The sequence below is a fragment of the Podarcis cretensis genome (genome assembly GCF_951804945.1).
Source record: "Podarcis cretensis genome assembly, chromosome: 11".
Classification (NCBI taxonomy): domain Eukaryota; kingdom Metazoa; phylum Chordata; class Lepidosauria; order Squamata; family Lacertidae; genus Podarcis; species Podarcis cretensis.
The window spans coordinates 50,867,030-50,886,709 of record NC_137180.1 but is presented as its reverse complement, the minus strand read 5'-3'; the positions used below and the strand labels follow the sequence as shown (position 1 = coordinate 50,886,709).

General features: G+C 46.0%; 1 protein-coding gene across 11 annotated transcripts in view; it reads left to right on the top strand.

The window, feature by feature from the left end:
• The window catches only part of ZNF532 (zinc finger protein 532), a 54,327-nt gene extending 35,313 nt beyond the window's left edge, over positions 1-19,014 (top strand). For all 11 annotated transcript variants that reach the window (XM_079994694.1, XM_079994702.1, XM_079994696.1 and 8 more), the window contains 7 exons: positions 1,795-1,976; positions 4,084-4,260; positions 7,030-7,192; positions 9,675-9,953; positions 13,374-13,486; positions 15,148-15,295; positions 16,615-19,014. In XM_079994694.1, coding sequence (XP_079850820.1) covers positions 1,795-1,976; positions 4,084-4,260; positions 7,030-7,192; positions 9,675-9,953; positions 13,374-13,486; positions 15,148-15,295; positions 16,615-17,109 — 1,557 coding nt within the window. In that variant the 3' untranslated portion in view covers positions 17,110-19,014. The remainder of the gene's footprint in view (positions 1-1,794; positions 1,977-4,083; positions 4,261-7,029; positions 7,193-9,674; positions 9,954-13,373; positions 13,487-15,147; positions 15,296-16,614) is intronic.
• The last annotated feature ends 666 nt before the right edge of the window (positions 19,015-19,680 follow it).

Below are 19,680 nucleotides of genomic sequence, written 5' to 3'. Positions count from 1 at the left end.
CTGGCTGATCTTGAGCCAGTTGCTGTCTCTCAGGTTAACCAATATTGTTGTATGGATGCATAACACCACCCAGAGCTCTGGAGGAAGAGCAGTACGAAAACGAAATCAGCATAGCCTGATGTAGATTTGTTGTGGGTGCCATGACACCCCCACCAGTCTTTGCAACCCATCCGCAAACCTCATTTGCTACAGCTGTGGATCAGGGTTTTGCAGTGACGATGAGTTATGAAAAACAGCTCATTCCTGTTGGGTTTTTCACCTTCCCTAAAGTTTCTGATTTCTTCTTGAATAAAAAGGGAGCCTCCCCCCTGACTTGCCCCATGCCTTTCAATACAGTCGGTAAAACACATGATGTTTCATTTACAACTTAAGCAAGAGAAGGCAAGGTTCCTCCTTTATGGAGTTTAACCCTTCAGGGTTGCATCTAACAATGACTCTGCACAAGGAAGTGGAATGATTTCTGCTTGTGCAACATGACTTTCCCTTTCCTCCACCTGCGCAACCCCCCCCCCTCCAACGCCCCCCCCCCCCATCTTTGGTGGTTCTCCCTACTGGCCCGAACAAATTACAGGGGCTTGGAACTAACAGAAAAGTTTGCAAAATATATCGGAACTCTACACAATCCGAAAAAGGACAACTTTTCTAAAGTTTGGCATCCGTTTGTTGAACCCATTAAAGTTAAGGAACATGACTGGCAGCTGCCCTCTTCTCATGGGTAACTTTGGAAAAACATTCTTGGATAACATGCTGACGAAAGACAATTGACTGGAATTATAATGTCATTTTTGGGAATACTCCCTCCTTTCTCCTCGCATCCTTCCTTTCTTTTGTTTTCCTTCCTTGCTTTGATTTCTTTTCCTTTACTCCCTTCTTTATTGTTGTCATTATGCTTTTTGATGTATGAGAATATGAAAGCAAAGGAAGGGGAGGGAGGCTGGGAGAAGAGAGGGGGGAGAGGTGAAGGGACACATCTTTGTATGAGGCAACAGTTAAGATATATTTGTGAGCGGATCTTGAATTCTTCTTTCACTATCGCTTTTCTTTTCTCTTTACAGTCATACCTCGGGTTAAATATGCTTCGAGTTGAGCATCTTCGAGTTGCGCTCCTCGGCAACCCGGAAGTAACGGAGCACATTACTTCCGGGTTTCGCTGCTTGCGCATGCACAGACGCTAAAAATGACGTCACACGCATGCGCAGAAGCGGTGAAAAGCGGCGTGTGCGTGCGCAGACGTGCCGTCGCTAGTTACGTTTACCTCTAGATGCAAATGGGGCTCCGGAACAGATCCCATTCGTATCTAGAGGTACCACTGTATTATTTTTTGGGTGTAGATTAGCTTGTCTTGTATTGTGAAAAAATGTTAACAAAACTTTATATAGAAAAGAAAATGCAAAGCAAAGGAAGGAGAACGTTCATAGCTCAAGCGGAATGACTTTGTTGGATTCAACCCTTGGGTTCTAATCTAATTAGAAGAGAAGGAGAAAGAGTTGTGACAGTGAATGTGGTTAGCAAATGCAATTACCTGTACTTTACAGGATAAAATGCACCTGTCCTTTCTTAACCTGGACCTAAGAGACAGGAATTCAGTTTAAAGGAACAGTGGTGTAATGGGTCCATTTTATTGCTTTGTTCTTATCCCTTTTAACTGAAACACCCATAATGGTACTTTCTATGATGATGATGATGATGATGATGATGATGATGATGAATCGTGACTACCTTTATTAAATGTTAACGTGTGCCCAGGGCAAACAATTGGCTTATCATCTCATTTGTTTCCGGTTTATTGTGTAGAAGACGTGTAGTATATGTCAAATGCTGCTTCCCAACCTGTGCAGCTTTGCATCGCATCAGAGAATTCATCAGCACAAATCGCCGTACACGTGTCCCGAGTGTGGTGCAATCTGTAGATCGGTACATTTCCAGACCCACGTCACAAAGAACTGCCTGCACTACACTCGAAGAGTTGGATTTCGGTCAGTATAATAAAAATACTTTTGAGACTGTGAAGTGGTATGCTGTATAAAGTTTCGAAAAGCCAAAACTTCAGGGGAAATGGCATATTGTTAGTGCCACATAATTATTCGAGTACTTTTTTTTTTTAATACCTGAATCTACAGGCACATAGCAAGCTGCCAAATTTTAAAAGCTTAGTCTTTAAATAAGTTTCAAAATCTGTTATATGCATATTTCAGAATAATCATTATGGTATTTTGTGGTAGCTAATCCAATGGGACGCAGGTGGCGCTGTGGGTTAAAGCCTCAGCGCCTAGGACTTGCCGATCGAAAGGTCGGCGGTTCGAATCCCTGCGGCGGGGTGCGCTCCCGCTGCTCGGTCCCAGCGCCTGCCAACCTAGCAGTTCGAAAGCACCTCCGGGTGCAAGTAGATAAATAGGGACCGCTTACCAGCGGGAAGGTAAACGGCGTTTCCGTGTGCGGCTCTGGCTCTGGCTCTGGCCAGAGCAGCGATGTCACGCTGGCCACGTGACCCGGAAGTGTCTCCGGACAGCGCTGGCCCCTGGCCTCTTAAGTGAGATGGGCGCACAACCCCAGAGTCTGTCAAGACTGGCCCGTACGGGCAGGGGTACCTTTACCTTTACCTTTAATCCACTTAATGAGGATATTTTGAATTGACTCTCAACATGCTTCTTCTAGAACAAGTTCCATGAGTAAATATGTGGGAATATGTTAGCCACATAATTTTTCCAGGGGCAAGATGCAAAAACCTCCTTGCCTTGGCATCTGGCCACTCTAGCTGTACAGCACCCTCAAGCTTCAAATTTGGGGGATGATATTTTCATTAATATTGGTAGGTTTGTTAAGGCACAGCTGCTCAAAGTATGCAGGCTACTTCGGCATGGCTCTGAACTATGCTTTTGTTCCACCTATGAGTATCTTTGTGGCATGATATCAGAAAGGGAGAGAGGGTCACAGTGGTTTTTGTTTTATCTTTTGCTTCTTTCATCGTGAGACTTTTCCTGCATGCAGAACAGAGCTGTCGGCTTCTTACCAACCTTGTACAGAGGAAGATAAAATCCTTGGTCTGGGCCACAGTCCTTTGGGCCCTGTGCCCCAGGGTTGAGAATCTTTCAGTGATACAGTGGTACCTTGATTCTCAAACTTGATCCGTTCCGGAAGTCCGTTCCAAAACCAAAGCGTTCCCAAACCAAGGCGTGCTTTCCCATAGAAAGTAATGCAAAAGGGATTAATCCATTTAAAAACAACCCCTAAAACAGCAATTTAACATGAATTTTACTATCTAATGAGACCTCTGATCCATAAAATGAAAGCAGTATTCAATGTACTGCAGTCACACAATCAATCAATCAATCAGTTCCACATAGTCACAAAAACAAAACAAAAAAGCCACAAAAATGCAAAAGAAATAGCAAAAACAGACAGACCTCAGCGTAACACTCAAAACGGAAGCATGGTACTCAGATCAGAAGCATAACACTCAAAACAGAGGATGTTCGGCTTCTGGAAAAAGTTCGCAAATCAGAACACTTACTTCCGGGTTTGCAGTGTTTAGGTTCCAAGTTATTTGAGAACCAAGGTACCACTGTACTTGGAAAGAGTAGCATACTGGAGACATTTTGTATACTTTATTTGTTCTGTGTACAGTTATAGCTGTGTCCTTGGCCATTTTCTACACGCTGTAGAAGGATGCTAGCACTTAGACCCTACGGCAGGGGTCAGCAACCCGTGGCTCCGGAGCCGCATGTGGCTCTTTTACACCTTTGCCGCGGCTCTGGGGCGGATACTAGCGAGGGGAGGAGGCGCATTGTGCGCCCCGACACTCCCCACTGTGGCGGGCGCTGTACTGGCTGTGACGTCGCATGGGGGCGGTGCGTGCATTAGTTACGCACCGTCCCGACGTCACCTTCCCGCCTGCTGTCAGATTGCGGCTCCGGAGATATATTTGTTTTAAATGTCGCAATGGTTTTGCGGCTCCCAGATTTTTTTTCTTCGGAAACGGGTCCAAGTGGCTCTTTTTGTCTTAAAGGTTGCAGACCCCTGCCCTACGGTGTTGCGTTGCACTGCACAACAGAAAACACTGACATAACTCTCCATCTCTTGCAGCTGTGTCCATTGCAATGTGGTATACTCTGATGTGGCGGCGCTCAAATCCCACATCCAAGGTTCTCACTGTGAAGTCTTCTACAAGTGTCCCATTTGTCCAATGGCATTCAAGTCGGCGCCCAGCACTCATTCCCACGCCTATACGCAGCACCCTGGAATCAAGATAGGGGAGCCCAAGTAAGCAGCTCTGGTCTTTGCATCCTACTTGACTTAACTATTGACTTGCAATGCTACGGTTATCATGCTCAGAAATGAATGTTGTGTGTCATGACCAGAACTCCCCATATGCCACCAGAGAAGTGGGAAAAGTCCTGGCAAGAGCTGGTTCTCCTACTTTCCACTCTGTTTCTAAAATTAAAGGACAGGTGCAATATATAAATGAGACAAAAGAGCAGCATGTTCGACAGCATGTGCTTAGAACGCTTAATTCAAGAAGGTTATGAGTGAAATTGGTGAGAGTGTATGAGCACCCTGCTCCCGTGTAACTGAAAAAGTTGCACAGAGATCCATTTATTTTTAGCGTGTTGAAAAGGTCTTGCGTCAAAGCAAATTTTAGGTCACGTTTTCCGACACAGAGCCGACCTTTCAAATAGGGATTTTGCAGCGGTTGAAGCCTCGCTGTTTTCTTTTTTCTTATTTTTTAAAGTTTTTATTATTAAAACAATTCAGTATTAATACACACATATTGCGAATATACAAGCATACAAGCATACATTTCATACAATCCTTAAAAATGTTCAAACATACCTACACTCAATCCCGCAGATAATTCCTTTTCCCATCACCATCCACCACCCCTCACCCCACCTTTGTGTTAGACCTCCAGTCTACTCAGTTGCAATTTCTTTCCACTTCTATTACTTTCTTTCACACACATTTAACCTAATTTCATGCTCTTTTTTCTATTACACATTGTTATCCATCTTATTTAGCATTTCAGTATTTAAAACGGAACTTGTTTATTCTAATAGGAGTTCTGATTTTTCAATATGGTTTTGCAAGTATCCTTTAATTTTTTAAAAAAATAATATTTATTAAGTTTTTTACAAAAAAGGATTACAAAACAGTAAACGGTAAACAAAGAACACACAAAGAAAATACAAAAACCAAAATTTAACGTAAAAAGAAAAAAGAAAAATCCCTCTTTCAATATCTTACCACTCTTTTACTTATTTTCATGACTTCCTCACACCTTCCTTTTTCGTATTCCATTTAAAAATTTGTTCAGCAAATTCATACCTTCTTAATTTACCCTTAATTGTTTATCCTCACATATTCTAACTTCAAATTCTCATCTAATATTAATCCATTCTTGCATATTCTTATTTTACCTTATTGCTAGAACCACTTCGTTTCATTGCAAGTATCCTTTAAACACCTTCTAGTCCCTGTCTATCTTCTCTTTTGAGATCCTTCCCATTTCTCCCATTGTTTTGGATATGTTGTAATACTCCAATAATTTGGCAAGCCACTCTGTTTTTGTCAGTGTTATACCGAAGCCTCACTGTTTTCCTCTCCCCAGATTTCTCATATTCACTTCAGTACTTCCTTGCTGATGGTCTAGGGCAGTGATGGCCAAACTTGGCTCTCCAGCTGTTTTGCGACTACAATTCCCATCATCCCTGACCACTGGTCCTGTTAGCTAGGGATGATGGGAGTTGTAGTCCCAAAACAGCTGGAGGGACAAGTTTGGCCATCACTGGTCTAGGGGAACCTGTTTCAGCCCAAGGGTATGTCCCCCTTATGGACAGCTTTCCAGAGGCCACACGTCAATGGTAGGCAGGGCCAGAGGCACAAAAAAAGAAAAAAGGGTGGAGCCAGAGGTAAAAGTAGGCAGGGCAATGGGTACAACTTTGTACGACAGCCTACATTCCAATTATGCACATACAAACATATATACACATATCTTCATTCTACATGCAGACAGGAAAAAGGCAGTTCACAGGCACATTCCAACCAGGCCAAAGAATGTGAGGAGAGTGAAGCCAGGCAACAGCCCTTGAGTGGCAGGGCCAAGGAAGAGCCACGAGAGGCCAGAAGCCTCCCCCCCCCAAAAAAAAACTCTGCAGTTTCCTGCTCCTTAAATAGGGGTATCTGTGCTCACTCCAGATGCAAATGGCCATTCCTCTCCCAAGGGAGCACTCTGTGTGAGAGAATGATAAGGGTCTTTAATAGAGAAATCTAAGCATCCTTGCTAGATTACATTTCCCAGGGTTTCTTAAGTCAGAACTGGTATGCCGCTGTTATAAATGCATAATGCAGATACAGCATCTACAATGCATCTTCATAGAAAAAGGAGGAATGTGCAAAATGAGAATTTAATTATTATTTTTGCCATTCCTTTCAAACGTTCCTCTGGCTCCCCTTGACGTCCCTCCAATTCTTCAGCTGAATTTTGCTCTGGGTGAAAATTCAGTGTCAGTTCTAATGATAAGTGGCTGGTAATGCTTTCCTTATTAGAAGCAAGAGTCCTTTGTCTGCGTTTATGGAAAGGCACTGAAACCACCAAGATGATTTACAGCCTCAAGGGGTCGTTTGAAAGCCCATTGCCATGCAAGCACTACTTTCAGTTTTGCAAAGGTTGTTCTTATGAGCCTTAGAAATGAAAACGCCTGATTGCCACTGAGTGACCTACATATCTGGGCCTTTTCGGGCATTGCTTCCATGCATTGGGCTTATGTGCGGTTAGCTTCACCTACAATTTCACACTGCCCTGTGAGGCAGTATGAGGTAGTGGTTAGAGTGCTGGATTAGGACCTGGGAGACGAGGGTCCAAATCTCTACCTGCCTGCTTTTCATTTTGAGCAGCCCCTTTGTGGGACAGAAAATTGGGGTACGGTTTAAAAACCTGTGCCAATAATGCAGTCTTTTGGAATAAATGAAATGCCGCAACGGACTGACATTATTTTTTCAACTGCCTTTTTCTGTGTGTTTTTCTTTTAAAAGGATAATCTACAAATGCTCCATGTGTGACACAGTGTTTACCCTGCAGCCTTTGCTGTATCGCCACTTTGACCAACACATTGAAAACCAGAAAGTGTCTGTCTTCAAGTGTCCAGACTGTTCGCTTTTGTACGCACAGAAGCAGCTCATGATGGATCATATCAAGGTGTGTGGGCTTTGTTTGGCAACCATAACGGGGAGCCACCAGAAGTAGATGAAAGTAGGTGTAATGATCTCTGGCAGGCAAGCAAGCCTGTAATGTAATGACTCTCCGGCAGTTTTATGCACGTTTATTTACAAAAAAGACACACCCAGAGCCCAGCTTCTTGCCTGCTGGCATTTGCAATAGTTGGTTGGTCTGAATTTTCATCCCTCCCACAGGAGGAAGGACACCAAACTCCCGCCTTTCCCCTCTTGCCCTTCCGTTGCCATCTGATCTTATCCAGACGGCTAGAATGGGGACTGAGAGACTGGCCTGCTCCCACTCCCACTTGACACTGACTCAGACCTCTGCTTATCTGCTGATTGCCTAGCAGTGCTCTGGCTGCCGTACAACTCCGCCTCTTCTTGAGAGCTAACAGAGTCTTCCCCAGGAAGGGGGGTCGAACTGCCCTTTCTCAACTCTGTCAGCCAGTTCTCATCTGCAGAGTCAGACCCTCGTTCACCTAGTTTGATTTCTGAGTCTAACACTTCCCCTGCGCTCAGGGGGGACGGGGACGTTCCTGACACCAGGTTAGATGCAGGGAGCAGGCTTGCGAACAATAAAACTGTGAACCCGTGAAACGGCATTATATTCTAGGAACCAGGTCACTAAACTGCTTAACCCAGTACTGTCTACTCAGTCTGACAGCTGCTCTTCCCCAAGTCTCAGAGCAGAGGACTTTCCCAAATCTTTGAACTGAATAGATCAAAGCCTGAACCTGGACCTTATGCCAGGGGTGCAGTGCGATGCCTTCCAAATATTGTTGGTCTGCAGCTTTTATCAGCCGCAGCCAGCGTGGCCTGCAGTCATGGATGATGAGAGATGTCCCAGCCTCTGCGCTATAGTACTACTGAGTTATGGTCGCTCCCTTAATCTGCATAGTTTCTAAACTTCATGCAGATTACTATGAAGTTACAGAATTCACTATCAGAGACTTTTTCTTTCTCTAATTTATAGGTTAAAAGAAAACAACCCCCCACAAGATTTTTCTGGAGTGGTGTTTTGAGGCTGACTACTACTTCTGGTAGGGACGCGGGTGGTGCTGTAGGTTAAACCACAGAGCCTAGGACTTGCCGATCAGAAGGTCGGCGGTTCGAATCCCCGCAATGGGGTGAGCTCCCGTTGCTCGGTCCCTGTTCCACCCAACCTAGCAGTTTGAAAGCACGTCAAAATGCAAATAGATAAATAGGTACCGCTCTAGTGGGAAGGTAAACGGAGCTTCCGTGTGCTGCTCTGGTTCTCCAGAAGTGGCTTAGTCATGCTGGCCACATGACCCGGAAGCTGTACACCGGCTCCCTCGGCCAATAAAGCGAGATGAGCGCCACAACCCCAGAGTCGGTCACGACTGGACCTAGTGGTCAGGGGTCCCTTTACCTTACTACTTCTGGTAGTTTCATTCTTTTGAACTTTGGTATTTATAATGATTATACTAAGGCATTAGGCAATCAGTAGCCTTTTCCCACTGGACTTCTGCTTTTAAGCTATTGGCTTTACTGCAGTGACTTTCAGCTTGTGTTCTGGGCAAACCCAGGGATTCCTCGGTGAGATTTTTATCCGTAGCAGACAACCTTGACAGAATATAAGGGGAAAGGCTAGTCTAGAACACTCCCCCCCCCCGACATGGCAGCTCTCTCTGTGCAAGGTAATGGCGGGTAGGGGGAATTCAGACATGCAGTCCCCCATCTTTGAAGTGGTACAGTCCAGCTGTGTCATGTGGTTTTTGCCGCCTCTGTACATTGGCCTATGGATGCCATGGATTTGTGAAACTTAATCTACAAGCATTTATTTTATTTTATTTATCACATATCTGCATTCTGCTTTTCGTCCAAGGAGTTGAAAGTGGCTTTCGTAGTTCTCCTCCTCCACACTTTATCCTCGCATCAACCCTGGGAAGCTGGCAGTGAGTGACTGGCCGAAGGTCACCCAGTGACATAGCTGTCAACTTACAGATTTGAAAATAAGGGACCAGCAGCCTCGAAAATAAGGGATCAGCAGCCAAAATAAGGGATCAACAATTACTTTGATAAAATACATATTTTGTTGCATGCAAATGGCTTTAGATACCTATTAGGTCCATAAATTACCATATAGCATATATTCAACACAAAAAGCAACAATTTGTTGTTGACAAAGCACAGCTGGACGTAGAAAGGGCCCCATTACCTTCAGTAGCTTATTTAAGGGACATCATCAATAAGGGACAGCAGCGGGACACTGTGCTGGGATAAGGGACTGTCCCGCCAAATAAGGGACGCTTGACAGCTATGCCCAGTGAGTTTTGTGGCAGAGTGGGGATTTGAACCCTTTTGGCTTCCCAGGTCCTAGTCCAACGTGCTAACCACTACACCACCCTGGCTTCTCCAGCCTTCCGCCTGCTGGTCATCGCACCTTGTATTCTCTCTAGATAGCAAGTACCACCTTGCTTTGTTCTTTCTTTTTGAATTAGTCTATGCACGGGACGCTGAAAAGTGTCGAGGGGCCTCCAAACCTGGGTATCAGTTTGCCGCTGAGCACGAAGCCCACCACTCAGAACTCGGTCAGTCACAACAAGGAGGACTCCAAATCCGTCAACGGGACAGAAAAGACAGAGAAGAAGTCCCCCTCCCCTGTGAAGAAAGCAGAGCCCCAGAAAGTCCCCAATCCCGGCTGGACGTGTTGGGAATGTGATTGCCTGTTTACTCAGAGAGATGTTTACATATCCCACATGAGGAAAGAACATGGAAAGGTAAATTGCGGGTGTTGAGCGGAGAATTAGAAGATTAGATCTGGGCCGTTTTCAAGTTGTTGACGAAGCTGTTTAGCATGGAAAGATTTTGTTGCTGTTAGTCGCCCACCTTGCAACCAAACCAGCAGTGAGGTTTATTGATTACACTTGCCTGTTGCTGAAATGTTATTATAAAAGATAATACCCCACCCCTGGCAAAAAAATAAATAAGTCCCTTCACCATGGTGAAGCCCAGGACAAACTGACTGATGTCAATTCGGCATTGCTGGAATGGGCTCTTCCTCTCTTTCTAAGCCAGGCCAGGCAGATTTGATTGCATTTTAAGTAACCAGCCATCACACAATTTCAGCAGAAAAAAGGCCACTATTTAGTTTTATGTAAGCATAAATCTAGAGAATAAATAAGATCATGCACAGGGTTATGGAGGGAAATAAAATACAAATCAACACAATGGATCAGCCTGCTTTACATTTCCTACAGTGCAGAAGGGAGATTCAACGCTAGAAATTTTCACGAGTATGTTATTGCCTAGATCCATTAAGTTTTAAGCGCTTTTCAAAGTGTCGCCCACCAACTTGGATGGCTTTGAAAGAGGGTTAGACTAATTCGTGGAAGAGAAGGCTATAGAACACCACCAGCCACAATGGCTGTGATCTCCCCAGCGCAGTTGGAAGCACATTGCTCCTGAGTGCCGTTTTCCTGGGAGTAACAGTGGGGGGACGGCTGTTGTTTCAGGCTTCTCCTAGGAATCTGGTTGGTCCCTGTGAGAGCCGGTTGTTCGCCTGGTTGAACCATTGGCCTCATCCAGCAGGCTGTTCTTATGTACTTAAAGCTGCTGCAATGAATTAACATGACAGGCGTGCTCTGATTAGTCGGTCCTATTGAGCAGAATGTGTCTGATCTATTTTTATGCATTTCGAATAGGAGTACAGTGGTGCCTCGCAAGACGAAATTAATCCGTTCCGCGAGTCTCTTCGTCTAGCGGTTTTTTCATCTTGCGAAGCAAGCCCATTGACGGCTTAGCGCTATTAGCGGCTTTTAGCGGCTTAGCGGATCAGCTGATAAGCGGCTTAGCGGCCTAGAAAAAAGGGGGGGGGAAGGGGAAAAAAACCCGCAGGAACTCGCAAGACATTTTCGTCTTGCGAAGCAAGCCCATAGGGAAATTCGTTTTGCGAAGCGCCTCCAAAACGGAAAACCCTTTCGTCTAGCGGGTTTTCCGTCTTGCGAGGCGTTCGTCTTGCGGGGCACCACTGTCCAGTCATACCTCGGTTGAATGCGCTTCGGGATGAGCGCGTTCGAGTTGCGCTCTGCGGCAACCCGGAAGTAACCGACCGTGTTACTTCCGGGTTTTGCCGCATGCGCAGACGCTCAAAATGACGCCATGCGCAGAAGCGGCGAAAAGCGACGCGTGCGTGCGCAGATGTGCCGTGGCTGGTTACATTTGCTTCTAGATGCGAACGGGGCTCTGGAATGGATCCCGTTTGCATCTAGAGGTACCACTGTACAGCACAAAGGGCTTGCAATAAGTTACTTGGACCAGTGGTGTGGGGAGGTGCAATAAACAGAAAGGCCCCCTGTTCTTACTCCTCACAGATTGGTTTTCCTAGGTTCTGTGGTTTAACCCACAGCGCCACTCACATCCCTGGTCCAAAAACGAGTTTGCATGTTCCGGTGTTAGTTTCTTGGCTCCATCTTGGCCACATGTAAAAACCTCTATTTGCTTTGTTTGCCATGATTAATAAACCTTTAAGTTTATTCTTTCAGTCACCAGTTTTACTAGACTGTTTCCTTGGTCACGCTGCTGCAAAATATGTACCAAACTCCAAGCAGGGTGGGCAGGTAGTATGCTCAGTGTGGACAAAAAAGGCACCTCAGAAAAGGAATAGAAACAGAAGTGGAGAGAGGGAATATAATGGAGTGTCCCGAAAGAGCACTGGCTGTCTAGAACCCTGAGCAGGAACACTCCATACTGTAATATTTTCTTGCAAGTCCCACTTCTCTGAACTAATAACAGTCTTATCGACTCCAACCTGCTTTAGGCTCCCCCCTGCCAACGAGGCTTTCAGAGTAGTAAAATTAAAAAGAAGGAAGAAATTTTAAAAGCTCATAATTTTTCATGGTTGATGTTCAGCACAGGCCTCTAGGCGGGAGTAAAACTAATAAAAATCATGTCAGTTTTGCTGCCTTGGGTAGAAGGAGAGAGAGACGTGAGAGAAAGCCATATGGGAAATACCGTGAAAATGTAATAAGCTCAGAGGTGTTGGTAAAGACAGAAGAAAGCTCGTAATAAGCAAGCTCTCATGGGTAGGAGATGCTATAATGAAACACCCATGTAGCAGCTTTCAAAGATGGAAGCTGAAATAAAGCAGTGTGTGTGTGAATTGCTCCAGAGTAGGATAAATTCTCGGTTACAGGTCGTTGGTTAAAATGTTTTACTGCTTCTTGGGTCATTTATGTAGGTCATCATGCAGCAAGCCTTGTTCAGATCCACTTGCTGCTGTTTATCATTTGTGTTGCGAATGGCTACTAAAGCAACCTTGCAGAGAGAGCTTAAGGGGTTGCCTAGCAACCTTGGGTTTGGCTTGGGCCTAGCAAGCTCGTCAGCCAGAGGCGAGGAATGCCAGTGATGGATCTGTGTCCCGCAGGTGGACTGGTTAAGAGCCTCACATAACTTGCTGGACACAGACCTCCTTCCATTGCGGTCCAGCAACCAGTTAGACCCTTCTGGGACTCACAGAGCAGTGCAAGAACTGCTGTATGTCCTCAGCATCTCATACTCCGAGGCAGGCTTCTCCTGCACATGGAGGTTCCATGTATCCGTCATGGCTCATAGCCATTGGCTAGTCCCCACTTATTTTGGATTGGGGAGGGGGGACAGACACAATGGTCCATAGCTCTTGTGAGTCAAATGACAGGTGTGTGAGCCACCTGTTCAGGAATATCTGAGCACAGGGCATGGAAATAATGCACATGTATCCCTCCATATGTTGCTCTGCATTTAACAGCTGGCTTTTGTGTACGACGCCATTCCTCCTCTCGTTAGCTGCTTTCCATTTTGCCTGGTTAATTTCCCCCACTCGATTGACTTCTAGGGGGCTAGGCAGAGCAGCTGCAACTGGTAATTGCAAATCTGGGAAACCGCACAAGTAGGTCTTTCAAAGCATTGTGTTTGTAGAGCCATCAGGCTACCTATACTGGATCAGAATTAGTAAGGGAGAAGTGGCTTCCATTGCTTTCTAGAAATAATTCGCTGTACAACCCAGCCCTGCTCCCTCTGGTGGACACATCACGTCATAACGATGCCCTGGGATGCGTCATGCTCGCGACATTGCTTTGTTTAAGGTAAAGTTTTAAGTTAACTGGCACATATTGTAATGTATCTCCTTTTTAAAAAAACGTTTTGACTTCCTTTCTTTAAAGCAAATGAAGAAGCATCCTTGCCGACAGTGCGACAAATCCTTCAGTTCCTCGCACAGCCTTTGCCGCCACAATCGTATCAAGCACAAAGGCATTAGGAAAGTTTATACCTGCTCGTAAGTTCTGCTTTTTAGAGTTCTGCACAACTATGTTTGTTATAATAATTCTTAGACCTTTTAAAAAACAACAACAACCTGCCCTTCTCTCATTGAGAGGCCAGGTAGCATATCTGGAGACAATCTGCTCACATTTCAGCCTACTCTTTAGAGGAAATGAGTCTCCAGGTGGAGCCACACAGTGTTCTTCAACCTTTTGGTCCCCAAATGTCATTGGACTACAATGCCCATCATTTTCAGCTAGCTTTGCCAGTTGTTGGGAATGGTGGAAGCTGGAGTCCTTCAGCATGTGAGGACCCAGAGTTGAAGAACAAGGTTCTACAGAACCCCGTGCTTGTCTGTCATGTAAGACTGCCTGCCACAGAGGAGGGATAGCCGACACGGTGCCTTGCAGATGTTCTGGACTACAAATCCCATCATCCCTGCCATCAGCCATGCTGACTGGGCCCCATAGGAGCCCAGAACGTCTGGAGGACTCGTTGTGGTTTCAAACGTCTAGTGGGCACCACATTATGTACCCTTGGTTGTAGAGGATTATGGGACAATTGCTAAAGTGCGTTCTCAGCACATGCATGGTGACAGTACTGAAACCAGAAGTGTGTCCTGGAATGCACCCAGCTGTTTCCTAAGGTAGCTTGTTACTGGATAAAATAGGTAGCAGCAGTCAAGCTGCTTTTTATGCATCAAATAAGTTAAAATAGCCTGGGTGTATGTATGTGTAAGAGAGAGTGCTCCTGTTGTTCATCAGGTTGAATCCAAGTAAAACGTGTATGTGTGTGTTTTAAAGATTTACTTGTGTTGCAAAACAAAGGAAAGTACATACAGTGGTGCCCCGCAAGACGAATGCCTCGCAAGACGGAAAACCCGCTAGACGAAAGGGTTTTCCGTTTTGGAGGTGCTTCGCAAAACGAATTTCCTATGGGCTTGCTTCGCAAGATGAAAATGTCTTGCGAGTTCCTGCGGTTTTTTCCCCTCCCCCCTTTTTCTAAGCCGCTAAACAGCTGATCCGCTAAGCCGCTTATCAGCTGATCCGCTAAGCCCCTAAGCCGCTAATAGCGCTAAGCCGCTAATGGGCTTGCTTCGCAAGATGAAAAAACTGCAAGACGAAGAGACTCGCGGAACGGATTCTTTTCGTCTTGCGAGGCACAACTGTATAGCATCTCCATTTTCGGTTCATAGAGTCTTTTCCACAGTTTGTTTATGTTCGCTAAACAAGTGCGATGTAATCCCATACATCCTAGAAGACGAAACAAAACAATGGGTGCAAATGGAGATAGATAACATCGGAAAAAGAGCTCCTCTAGTGTACCCATTCCTCCAAAACAAACCAAGGAAAATTCCCACAACACTAACCAGGTTCAAGGAAAAAGCAGGAAAACTGGCCCCACTCCCACTAATTTTCCCGGCCCACCACCCACTATTCCATCCTGCATCCCCAAACCTTCCAAATAAAGACCTGGCAAGCTGAAGGCCTATATTGCCTCACCGACTTTTACAGAAGTAAATTATATTTTTGAGTACACCCATTGAAATCAGTAAGATGTGAGTTAGCCATGTTCACCCATTTTAAGGGCAGGCACTTGAGCCCCTGTGCAAATACTGTTAGTGCCAACTAATTGATCATAACTGTTGATGGTCTGCTATGCATTTTATTCATGCAGGCACTGTCCGGATTCAAGGCGTACTTTTACCAAGCGGTTGATGCTCGAAAAGCATATTCAGCTGATGCACGGCATCAAAGAGCCCGATGTGAAAGAGATGACAGAATCAAGCAATGTAGGACAAAGCGCCGTAAAAGAAGACGCGAAGGTGAGCTCTTAGTTGTATGCAAGTCCTGGTCTTTAAAAAAGAAACATGGAATACCAGCTGAATAAACTTCTGTGTCCTCTCAACAAATCAGAGTTGGGAGACTTGAAGCTTCTTTTGTCTTTTGAGGGGAAAAGTGAAGAAAGCACCTCCAGCGTAAAAGGGGTTTTGTGGCCTATTTAAGGAGATTGGAAAGTGTTACTTTTATTGTTGTTAGCCGCTGAGCCCAGCTTTGGCTCTGGAGGGCGGGATATAAATAAAATTATTTTATTTTTATTATTAGGCATCACAGACCCTTGCTATCTATCCGGCCTTCATTTGTTTACCCATCTTTACCCCCAGGTCTACAGGGAGGCCCCCCCTCTCAGCCACCCTGCCTCCTCTTCCTCCTCCTCGTCCTCCTCCTCCTCCTCATGCTACGGCCTGGCTTCCCCTCTGCCCTCTCTCTCCCTCCTCGCTTCCTCCAGCTCCGCAGGCCTCTGTGCCGCCTCCTGCTAGAGGAGCCGGAGCAAGGAGGAAGAAGGGATGCCTTCTGGGTTGCCTCTGGGTTGGCTTTGGCATCGCCCACCGCTGCCTCTGCCCACGTTGAGGAGCAATGGCATGGCCATGTCAGGTTTGGGGGGTGAGGGGGAAGGAGGAGGAGGAGAAAGGTCCTTCGTTTGGACTTTAGTTCGTGCCAGGACTCAGCGCCAGGAGGTGTTGTTTGGGGGCTCTGGCTGGAAAAAACACACCCTGGTGAGACCATTAGCCTGTTGATGCTAAGCAGGCCTGGAAGCTTCGGGTTCCATAATGGAAGAAAGGGTGGCGTGTGAATGGAAGTTCAGTCATACCTCGGGTTACAGACGCTTTGGGTTGTGCAATTTTGGGTTGTGCACCGTGCTGAGCCTGGAAGTACCGGAACGGTTACTTCCGGGTTTCAGCGCATGCGCAGAAGACCAAATTGTGACCCGCGTGTGCGCAGATGCACAGGTTGCAAACGTGCATCCCACACGGATCATGTTCACAACCCGAGCGTCCACTGTAAATAAATAACAGCCGCTGTAAAACCTGTCCTCTGTGTCGGATACACCACTATGTTTTTGAAAGCCATCTAAGGTAGTAACCATCACCACCCCAAACACATACACAAACTTTGGCAGAGAATTCCATAAGTTAAATTGTGCATTGTGTCAAGAAGTGCTTCCCAGTTGGCTGATTCCGAACATGATCCTTGGCTCAATGCACACACTTATTTCTAGTGCAGAAGCAGTGAATATTCATGAGAACAGCTACATGATCGTAGCTGGGTTGTTTATTTTAAAACTGATTTGTTCCAACTTCAGGTTCCCAGTCCGAAGCGTAAATTGGAAGAGCCTGTGCTGGAATTCAGGCCCCCTCGAGGCGCCATCACTCAGCCGCTGAAGAAGCTAAAGATCAACGTTTTCAAAGTCCACAAGTGCGCAGTCTGCGGCTTCACGACTGAGAACCTCCTTCAGTTCCACGAACATATTCCCCAGCACAAATCTGACGGCTCTTCGTACCAGTGCAGGGAATGTGGCCTCTGCTACACCTCCCACGTCTCCCTCTCCCGGCATCTCTTCATTGTACACAAGCTGAAGGAGCCCCAGCCCGTCTCGAAACAGAATGGGTCGGGGGAAGACAGCCAACAGGAGAACAAGCCCAGCCGTGAGGAGTCGTCGTCTGACAGTGCCGTGTCCGACAGGAAGTGCAAAGTTTGCGCAAAGACCTTTGAAACAGAAGCAGCCTTAAACACCCACATGCGAACACATGGAATGGCCTTCATTAAATCCAAAAGAATGAGCTCGTCTGAAAAATGACCCGCCTATCCCTCCCACCCCACACGCATATCCCAAAAGCGAGAGAAAGAAGAAGAAGCCTTCTCTACTTCAGAATGCGACTGACCTGTCTTTCTTTCATTCATTCATTTTTGGTACAGAAAACCTGCCACACAATGGAGATAACAGCCCTTCACACGCTGTTGCAATATATTCTGTACTGAAAATAATATCTTCTTCACCTCATCGCTAGAGAGAGAGATATATAGAGAAATATATATATACATAGATATATATAACCCCCCTAAAGACTTTTTTTTTAAAAAAAAAACAAAACACTCCACGTGAAATAAAGCAGTATTTGAGTTGAACAGAGTTTGTATATATTTAAACAGATAATTTTTATACTCTTTGTTATGTGTTGGTATTGGTATTTAGTGGGAAATCCTTGTTTCGTTTTGTTTTTCGGTTTTGGTCAGTTGTTTTTGTTTGTTTTTTCCGGACAGCAAGTTTGTTTTAAAACAGAGTTCTTCATATTAGGGCATTGCTTAGGTTTCCATTAAACCGCTTCGTGGGGGTGGTCCCTTTCTGATGTCACTGAAACATCAAGGGAACACGCCCGTCTGTCCCATAACTCTATGATCATGCTAGAGGTCACATGGGAGGAGCCATGATTCCCCCAGCTCTTTTCCATGTTACCATCATCCTTCCCGGAAACCGTGGTTAATTCTGGCATGGTAAGGAGCTGTACCATGTGTCATTGGACTGCCCACGATCTAGAGTTTCTGAAATTTCCAGCGTTGTGTGTGTGGAAACGTTGCACATTGTGGTGGCTCACACACCTCAGCATTGAAGTCACGAGGAAGCCTACGAATATATATATATACACACACCCAGGGGAGGATTGACAAAAGTGCACTAGAAAGCAAAAGTTAAAAGAAGATAAATGAAAGGCAAGTCGCTTTTTTGTTTGTCTGATTGCTTTGTAGTTACTGAGTGGTCCACTGGATTTATGCCCCCAAATAACGTTCTTAAAGATCAGGAGGATTTAGAATAATTTTATTATGGCCTCTTGCATGAGGTGCCTTTTTGGAAGATCTTCCCGTATTAATGTGAGAGGGCATTTCCGTGTGTAGACAACACATTGGCTGCAGAACCCAGCTGCAGTTTCCTGCAGAAAAGCCCCCCCCCCCCCCTGAAATAATGGGAGCAGCCCCAAAGCGCTATCCTTCCTTTTCATCACTGCTTACGTGAAAGGAATATCCTGGAGGGTCTGTGCTGCTTGTGTTTTAAGCATCACGCTCTTTTGCTCTCCTCCACTGCACTTTTAAGAGAGGTCCTTGGACTCTTTCGAAAGCCTTGTTGAGGTGCTTCAGTATTTTGCTGCTTAGCTGCTCCCAGTTAAACAAATATGTAGAGTACTGTGAATTGAGTTTACAATGGTGGAGAGGCAGGGAGAAGGATTGTGTGCCGTGTCATTTCTTAAACACTACATTGAAAAACCCATGAAATGATGTATTTTTTGTTTGACGGAGAAGGCTGAAGCCTGGATGCTTGCATAATATGGTAGGCGGTGCCAGTTTTATGTCAGATCAGGTGCTTGTAGGGGTAGGATAAATTTGTAGCCCCCATTGAAAAGCTAACACCCCGTAGGTCAGACTATGCATCCATTTAGCCCAGTATTGTCTCCTCTTGTTTCGCAACAGCTTTACCAGGATCTCAGGCAGAAAAAAGGGTCTTTTCTGTCACCTGCTACCTGATTCGCTTTAACTGAGGCTGTCAAGGATTTGCGTCCCTCTCCTACAGATTTTGTTTCCGTTGCTTATTGAAACGTAGACTAGATCGGACACCAAAATGCACAACCAGGAATCTGGGAGGCTTTCTAGAGCTGCCTTCCTCTTCCGGGTAGAGTTCTGCAAAGAGCACTCGGTCCCCATGTTCCCATGCTCACATAAAAGGTAAAGGTAAAGGTACCCCTGCCCGTACGGGCCAGTCTTGACAGACTCTGGGGTTGTGCGCCCATCTCACTTAAGAGGCCAGGGGCCAGCGCTGTCCGGAGACACTTCCGGGTCACGTGGCCAGCGTGACATCGCTGCTCTGGCCAGAGCCAGAGCCAGAGCCGCACACGGAAACGCCGTTTACCTTCCCGCTGGTAAGCGGTCCCTATTTATCTACTTGCACCCGGAGGTGCTTTCGAACTGCTAGGTTGGCAGGCGCTGGGATCGAGCAGCGGGAGCGCATCCCGCCGCGGGGATTCAAACCGCCGACCTTTCGATCGGCAAGTCCTAGGCGCTGAGGCTTTAACCCACAGCGCCACCTGCGTCCCACATAGGAAGTCTTAAAGCAAGGACAAGGGATTTGGACAGGTGGGTAGGGCAGTCCACCTGTCCATCATATAATTGACAGGGGGGGGGTTGCCCTGCCCACCTGCCAAAGCTGGCACAGTCCCATCAGTCTCAGCCAGCAAGGCCCAGCCCTGGGAGATGCTGAGAGTTGTAATGATCTGGACCACAGGGAAGGCTGCTCTAAAGATCGGGCCAGTAGTGTGACCACCGCAAGACAGTGAGCCTTGCAAACCATAGTGTTCTTATATCGGTTCCTGTTATGTGATTT